Source organism: Heloderma suspectum, chromosome 4, assembly GCF_057233095.1.
Source record: "Heloderma suspectum isolate Gila_16-S chromosome 4, 16-S_ref, whole genome shotgun sequence".
Lineage (NCBI taxonomy): Eukaryota > Metazoa > Chordata > Lepidosauria > Squamata > Helodermatidae > Heloderma > Heloderma suspectum.
Window position 1 is genome coordinate 281,291,789 of NC_139461.1, and position 8,149 is coordinate 281,299,937.

At 44.8% G+C, this 8,149-nt stretch overlaps 1 protein-coding gene across 1 annotated transcript; it reads right to left on the reverse strand.

Moving 5' to 3' along the window:
• Positions 1-427: 427 nt before the first annotated feature.
• On the reverse strand, positions 428-6,970 carry LOC146348776 (WAP four-disulfide core domain protein 18-like). Its single transcript, XM_084851684.1, has 4 exons — positions 6,871-6,970; positions 3,198-3,338; positions 1,913-1,957; positions 428-567 (listed from the first exon to the last, which is right to left on the reverse strand). Exons 1-4 carry the CDS (start codon positions 6,968-6,970, stop codon positions 428-430), a joined length of 426 nt encoding a protein of 141 aa, XP_084707810.1.
• Positions 6,971-8,149: the final 1,179 nt, after the last annotated feature.

The following is an 8,149-nucleotide window of genomic DNA, read 5'->3' on the forward strand; positions in this document are numbered from 1 at the left end:
TTGAATACAATTTTTAGTGCTGTGTATATATTGCTAATCCACACAAGCAAAGGAGAACCACGGGATGTGTCGAGGCCGGGGAATTTCACTTTTCTTTTCTTCTAAGATGTGTTTCCAGAGCTTATGGCTGGCAAGACGTTCTTTAAAGCATGTGGGCAAAGCCTGTTAAAATCTTGCTGGCTCAGTGGGATTGCCCACAGCCACGAAGCGTCAGTGCCATGCATCATCACTGACCTTTCCTATGACTAGAAGAAGCAAACTAAGACATGCACATGGAAGAAAGACATGGGGAGGAGTCAGGTTTCATGGCATAGTATCGTTTGGGAGGGGTTAAACCAGGATACAACCACAGAACCATAACCCTCAGTGAACCTGGATCATTGCAGAGGTTCCACTCATGACCACAGCACCCCCTACTTCAAGTACCTTAGCGTGGATCCACACAGCGCAAGGCGCACTTGGAGAAGCAACACTTCTTTGTTCCTTTGCACTCAGAATCATTGTTACACTCATACGGTTCGTGTTTGTCACATTTTGTAATGTCTGACGGGCAGTTTTTAGGTTTTTCTGTAGCAAAGAACAGTGACCATAAGCATGATACATTTACAATGAAAGATTCCATCAACAGCCACATTTCTGAATCTTGAAGGCAAAGACCATCATTTCCACAAAAGAAACACATTCCACACCAGGCCTAGTGGGTGTGCTTCTGCTTCTCACATCTCAGGTGTGGTGTAACACTGGCACCTGCATGCATCTGGCCCCGTCACTTCCTGGCATATAGAAGGGGAAAAAATGGAAGCAGTGACAGGTTTTACTTTCTTGGGCTCCAAGATCACTGCAGACGGTGACTGTAGCCATGAAATTAAAAGACGCTTGCTCCTTGGGAGGAAAGCTATGGCAAACCTAGACAGCATAGTAAGAAGCAGAGACATCACCTTGCCGACAAAGGTCCGTCTAATCAAAGGTATGGTTTTCCCAGTAGTAATGTATGGCCGTGAGAGCTGGACTATAAGGAAGGCTGAGCGCCGAAGAATTGATGCTTTCGAACTGTGGTGCTGGAGAAGGCTCTTACGAGTCCCCTGGACTGCAAGGAGGTCAAATCAGTCCATCCTAAAGGAAATCAACCCTGAGTGCTCATTGGAAGGACAGATACTGAAGCTGAAGCTCAAATATTTTGGCCACCTAATGCAAAGAGAAAACTCCCTGGAAAAGACCCTGATGCTGGGAAAGATTGAAGGCAAAAGGAGAAGGGGACGGCAGAGGATGAGATGGCCAGATAGCATCACCGATGGAATTTGAGCACGCTCCGGGAGAGAGCGGAGGACAGGAAGGCCTGGCATGCTATGGTCCATCGGATCACAAAGAGTCGGACTTAATGACTTAACGACTGAACAACAACATGGATTGGCGATGCCTGGTGTATATACTCAGAATGTGGTCAGCTGCCCTTGCCTTATCTGCAGAGCAATACCATCTGCCAGCCTAGAGTGGCAAAACTGCACATCTGAAAGTCAGTTATAGGTTCTAACTTTCTAAATCATTACAGCTGCTTCATTAAGCACACTCATCACTGTGATGCACACATGCGTAAATTGACCTAACCAGTGCAAGCCGGTGGCTCCGATTCTGGTGGGGCAACGAATCCATTCTGGGTGTCAGTCAGAACCAGCCAGAACTCTAATGGAGCTATCTAAGGTGCTGAAACCTATCCCCAAAATAGGTTCCACATCTTGGATATCTCCTTTAGACTTCTTACTGGGTCTGACCAAAACCCACGCTGGATACACAGTCCCACCAAAATTGGAGCCACCAGCCTCCACTGGACCTAACTAGAAATGTCCAAAATGTTGGGGACTATAGAAAAGTGGAGTGAACCCTAAGAGTCGTATAGTCATGGCAAGTCCAGTACCTTTCTCTGGTGCGCGACACTCCTTCCCACAAAAACCTTCGCAGCATCAGTTGGGCCCCTGGCATTCCCCATCCTTCTTACATTGATCTTCATACACCATTCGGCATTGTATATATTGTGGTGGACAGGCACCAGGTTTCACTGAAACAGAAAGAGTTCAGGATATGTGACAAAGAAGCTTGTGCTGCAGAACTGGGGCTCAGCTGGATTTTGCCACCAAGTGATTGGCAAGGAGAAATTGCTGCTGCCATCTTGGAGGGGCCCTCTCCTTCCTTTGCATGACCCCTCCTCCTCATCTGCACTTGTGTTCTGGGGTCTTGGATCTCCAGTACGTCACACTCCTGGCACGGTGGGAGTTGTTGCACTGGGACATGAAGTGACTGCAGTAACAACTGAGTGAGTCACAGCAGCCTTACAATTATTGGGCACTTTTTGGAAGAGATGGCAAGATGAACCCTGGGTGCCAGCATGACCCCTGTTCCTCATCTGTGATCAGCGATAATGGTGGGGAGGCAGGGTGGTGGGATTCACCTGTAGAGAGCGGCCACTCTCCTTTTCAAGAGACAAGTCCCACTGCCCGTCAGGTCGAGGGAAAGCTGCTCTGGAACTAGTCAACTTACTTCCTGGTTAGTCACTGACCCAGACACATAATCAGGATGGCTGAAGGCCCAGTCCTGGTTGTACAGTCTTGTGGCTGACTACAAGAAGGGAGGTAGGGAAATATGCCGTGGTAGGAAAGACACTGGCTCATGGTTTCTTGTGGTGGGAAAGACACTGGCCTTTTCCAGGGAGGTTTTCTGCCATAATCCAGTCAGCTTCTTCTATTTTTCCCTGAATTTTAACAAAGCCCTGTAAGGAGACTGAAAGAACTGGGAAGAGAAGAGAAAACTCAGGGGAGTTATGATAGCGCTCTTCAAGTACTTGAATGGTTGTCACAGAGAGGAAGGCCAGCATCTTTTCTCGATCATCCCAGAGTACAGGACACGGAATAATGGGCTCAAGTTACAGGAAGCTGGATTCCGGCTAAACATCAGGAAAAACTTCCTGACTGTTAGGGCAATACAACAATGGAACCAATTACCTAGGGAGGTGGCGGGCTCTCCCACGCTGGAGGCATACAAGATGAGGCTGGACAGCCACTTGTCAGGGATGCTTTGACTTGGATTCCTGCACTGAGCAGGGGGTTGGACTCAGTGATCTTATAGGCCCCTTCCAACCCTACTATTCTATGATTCTTTGATTCTATGATTCTATGACCCCAAGAGTCAGGAGCTGAATGCAGTACCTTGCTCAGGCAGAATGCAAGCTTTGCCACAGGAGCCAGGGCAGCACTTGTACTGGGCTTGGCACTCATTGTCTCCCGTGCAGCGATTTCCAACAGGTCCATGACAGATGGCACTGATGCGTGGACAAACTCCAGGTTTCACTGAAAGAATATAATGGAAGAGTTTTAAAGACACCCATAGGGGTGCTGGGCAGTTAGAAATGCTGGTTTGAGAACTGGCTACCAGGGCAGGAAAGGCGGGGGACTACACCCATACAGAAACAAAAAGAGAGAATACTTCAAGGGTGCAGTGAAAATTAAGTATTTGCCCCAATGTGTTCATTTCTTCTGTCTCTTCTAAAGGGGCAGCTGGTTTCCTCCAAATGATAATTAAAACAGGCTCCTACTAACCCAAAGTTGTATATCAATATTTATATTTGGCTATCAATAATTATGCATGGTGTGGAGAATGTGGAGAGGTAGATATTTTCTCCCTCTCTCAAAATACTAGAACCCAGGGTCATCCAATGAAGCTGATTGGTGGGAAATTCAGGACAGATAAAAGGAAGTACTTCTTCACACAGCGCATAGTTAAACTATGGAATTCACTGCCACAGGATGTAGTGATGGCCACCAATTTGGATGACTTTAAAAGGGGTTAGACAAATTCCTGGAGGAAAAAGCTATTGATGGCTAGTAGTCTTGATGGCTATGTGCTACCTCCAGTACCAGAGGCAGTGAGCCTATGTACACCAGTTGCTGGGGAACATGGGTAGGAGGGTGCTGTTATGCTCATGTCCTGCTTGTGGGTTCCTGGTCGGCAGCTGGTTGGCCACTGTGTGAACAGAATGCTGGACGAGATGGACCCTTGGTCTGATCCAGCAGGGCTCTTCTTATGTTCTTAATGTTGACTATGGTCATCCAAATATACAGTCATGATCCACACAGACTTCAGCTATTGCTCAACCCCCCAAATGGTGCCATACCTTTAGATTAGGACCCCCTGTTGCAGCTCAAGTTGCTTTGTTTGGTTTTGTTTGGTTTTGTCTGTTATTTATAATTTCTGTTGTCACAAACTTATTTCCTTGATGAATACCACAAGGGTCAATGCTAAAAGGAATGTGGTATGCTACCCTTCACATATGAAATTCTAGGTCCGTTCCCCCACCCCCGTCTGAGCAGTGTTCCTCCTTCTCAGGATGTGCAAATGATATTATAACTGTGCATACAGCAAATTGTTGTTGTTGTTCAGTCGTTAAGTCGTGTCTGACTCTTCGTGAACCCATGGACCATAGCACGCCAGGCCTTCCTGTCCTCCGCTCCCTCCCGGAGTATGCTCAAATTCATATTCATTGCATCGGTGATGCTATCTAGCCATCTCATCCTCTGCCGTCCCCTTCTCCTTTTGCCTTCAGTCTTTCCCAGCATCAGGGTCTTTTCCAGGGAGTTTTCTCTTCGCATTAGGTGGCCAAAATATTGGAGCTTCAGTTTCAGTATCTGTCCCTCCAATGAGCTGTCAGGGTTGATCTTCTTTAGGATTGGCTGATTTGACCTCCTTGCAGTCCAGAGGACTGGTAAGAGTCTTCTCCAGCACCACAGTTCGAAAGCATCAATTCTTCGGCGCTCAGCCTTCCTTATAGTCCAGCTCTCACAGCCATACGTTGCTACTGGGAAAACCATAGCTTTGATTAGATGGACCTTTGTCAGCAAGGTGATGTCTCTGCTTCTTACTATGCTGTCTAGGTTTGCCATAGCTTTCCTCCCAAGGAGCAAGCATCTTTTAATTTCATGGCTACAGTCACCGTCTGCTGTGATCTTGGAGCCCAAGAAAGTAAAATCTGTCACTGCTTCCATTTCTTTCCCTTCTGTATGCCAGGAAGTGATGGGGCCAGATGCCATGATCTTCGTTTTTTTAATGTTGAGTTTCAAACCAGCTTTTGCACTCTCCACTTTCACCCTCAACAAGAGGCTCTTTAGATCCTCTTCACTTTCTGCCATTAGGGTAGTATCGTCTGCGTATCTGAGGTTGTTGATAATTCTCCCAGCAATCTTAATTCCGAGCTGTGATTCATCCAGCCCAGCATTTCTCATGATGTACTCTGCATATAAATTAAATAAGCAGGGCGACAATATACAGCCTTGCCGTACTCCTTTCCCAATTTTGAACCAATCGGTTGTTCCATGTCCGGTTCTTACTGTTGCTTCTTGTCCCTCGTAAAGGTTTCTCAGGAGACAGGTAAGGTGGTCTGGTACTCCCATCACTTTAAGAATTTGCCACAGTTTGTTGTGATCCACACAATCAAAGGTTTGAGCATAGTCAATGAAGCAGAAATAGACATTTTTCTGGAATTCTCTTGCTTTCTCCATGATCCAGCGAATGTTGGCGATTTGATCTCTAGTTCCTGTGCCTCTTTGAAACCCAGCTTGTACTTCCGGTAGTTCTCGGTTCACATACTGCTGAAGCCTAGCTTGTAGGATTTTGAGCATAGCCTTGCTGGCATGTGAAATGAGCGCAATTGTACGGTAGTTTGAAGACTCTTTGGCATTGCCCTTCTTTGGAATTGGAATGTAAACTGACCTTTTCCAGTCTTGTGGCCACTGTTGAGTGTTCCAAATGTGTTGGCATATTGAGTGCAGCACTTTAACAGCATCATCTTTGAGGATTTTAAATAGCTCAGCTGGAATACTGTCATCTCTGCTAGCTTTGTTGTTAGTAATGCTGGCCAAGTTATAGATGGTCTGGTGACATCTAAGATAGACTACTCAAATGTGGGGTTGCATTTGAAGACTATTCAGAAACTCAGTGGTGGGAACATACCTCACCACTATTGAAATGTCCTCAATGGGTTAGGACCAGATACCTGAAGGAATGCCTGCTCCCCATAATAAGCTGCCCATGTATTGAGAACATTTTCCTCTTTCAGATCTACCCAGCATCTGAGGGAAGGCAAGTGGTGAGCAGAGAGAGAACTTTCTCTGTGGTGGCACCCCGTTTATGAAGTTCTCCCCCCTAGAGAAGTGCCAACATTGTTATCTTTTTGGCACTAGGCAAAATCATTTTATTTTCCCAGACTTTAATACATTAGTACACTTCTTTATTTTTAAATGTATTTTATCTTGTTTTGTAAATTGCCCTGGAAACTCTGCAAAGGATGGTATAGAAATCTTTTCAAAAAAGAAATAAATAAAAGCCCACCCCTGTGGGCGACCCTTTATGTAGACTGTTGTTTCCCATCCCCAGTTTCCTGTGATGACAAGCTCTTCAATGGGTAAGACAATCAGTCTTCACCAGTTTGGAGGTAATCCTCTTCTTTAAGGTACATATTCATTTATTGTTTCTTTGTTTGTTTGTTTGTTTGCTTACATGCTTGCATAATAGGATGGTTTGCATCATTTATGTTTTTCACCTTGAATACTGCAGGGTGACATACAATTCAAATCAAAAAGTGTAAAATAATATAAATACTAGATCACATAACACATAGTAAACCTAAATACTAAAAAAACCGCAAATAGCAGATAAAACTCAAAAGAGACAGCAGGAGAACAGCATTATTTCCAACTATTTCAAAGACAGAAACTAAACTGAGGCCTTGAACCTCAATTCCGGGCCTCTGGCCACCAAACGTCATGGCCAGGGGAATCTTCTCATCACATCAGGGTCAGGCTAGAAACTGTTGCTGTCAGGACATACCTTTTTCTGGAGGTGGGACACCTGCAGTGTGGCAAGACGAAGGCAGTTCCACACACAAGATGAAGAAGCCAATGAGGAAGAAAACACCAGTCAGCTTCATGGTGTTGTTAGCAATTGTGTCTCAATTGACTCATTGCAGCTGGCCATGGTGGGAATTTATGGTCTTTCGCACATACCTTTGGAAGGACTCACAGCTTCTTCTGGGAAGTTTGCCAGGAGTCTTTTTTTTTCTTTTTGGCTTTTTACTACGATATACCTGAAGATCTAGTCAAAGGCCAAATTTAATTGCAGAGTTTGCAGTCAATCCCTCTCCCTGGGGAGTCTGGAAGTTCTCGGGCGGGGGGTTGTGGTAGGGGCCTCTACCAAAGAGTCCTCAGCATCCCCACCAAACATTTCCCAAGATTATGGAGAGGAAACCATAATGGCAGCTGAAGTGGTACAAAAGTGATATACAGTTGTAAAATGCATATGCTATAGCAGTGCTGTGGTCTCTATGCAGGTTCTTTTATTTGTTTGTTTTATTATATTTGTTAAATGACTCATAACATACGAAATCATAATAAAATAATAAGAAAGTAAGAACATAAGAAGAGCCATGCTGGATCAGACCAAGAGTCCATCTAGTCCAGCATTCTGCTCACACAGAGGCAACCAGCTGTCGATAGGGAATCCAGAAGCAAGACATGAGTGCAACAGCACCCTACCACCCATGTTGCCCAGCAACTCGTGTACATAGGCTTACTGCCTCTGATACCAGAGGTACCGTATAGCCATCAGGACTAGTAGCCATTGATAGCCTTCTCCTCCATGAATTTGTCTAACCTCCTTTTAAAGCCATCCAAATTGGTGGCCATCACTACATCTTATATCTTATAGTAATACAATAATAGCAAGAAATTTATGCTTAGGATGGCCACAGAGGGAACATCTTAGTAAATAGTGGGAAACATCCTCAACCTCCCCAGATCCACAAATACAAATTCTTTGATGGATGGAGTTAAAGAATAGATTTTTAGGAGCACAATTTGCTGCTTATGGGACTAAAAAAATCAAGAAATGTGAGGATATATTTGACGAAATTACAATGGATGGCAGACAAACAATATTTAGACTTGGAAAGAAAGTTTATATTATTAAAAGTAAATGGATGAATAGGAAAAATTAATCATAGGAAGTATATATGTTCCAGATGATGGTCGACTGAGTTATCATGCCATGTAAAGCATTGTTGTTCAAAACCTGCCCTTTGAATTGGGCCTGGAAATCAATCAAAAGCCTG

What these genes read in the sequence shown, in the direction of transcription:
- LOC146348776 (XM_084851684.1), bottom strand. Translation starts at nt 6,970, where the DNA reads ATGAAGCTGACTGGTGTTTTCTTCCTCATTGGCTTCTTCATCTTGTGT. An exon ending in TGTCCCACCTCCAGAAAAAG is followed by an intron (nt 3,339 to 6,870) that starts GTATGTCCTGAC and finishes ATATTCTTTCAG; the next exon opens with TGAAACCTGGAGTTTGTCCA. An exon ending in TTGCATTCTGCCTGAGCAAG is followed by an intron (nt 1,958 to 3,197) that starts GTACTGCATTCA and finishes GGCCCAACTGAT; the next exon opens with GCTGCGAAGGTTTTTGTGGG.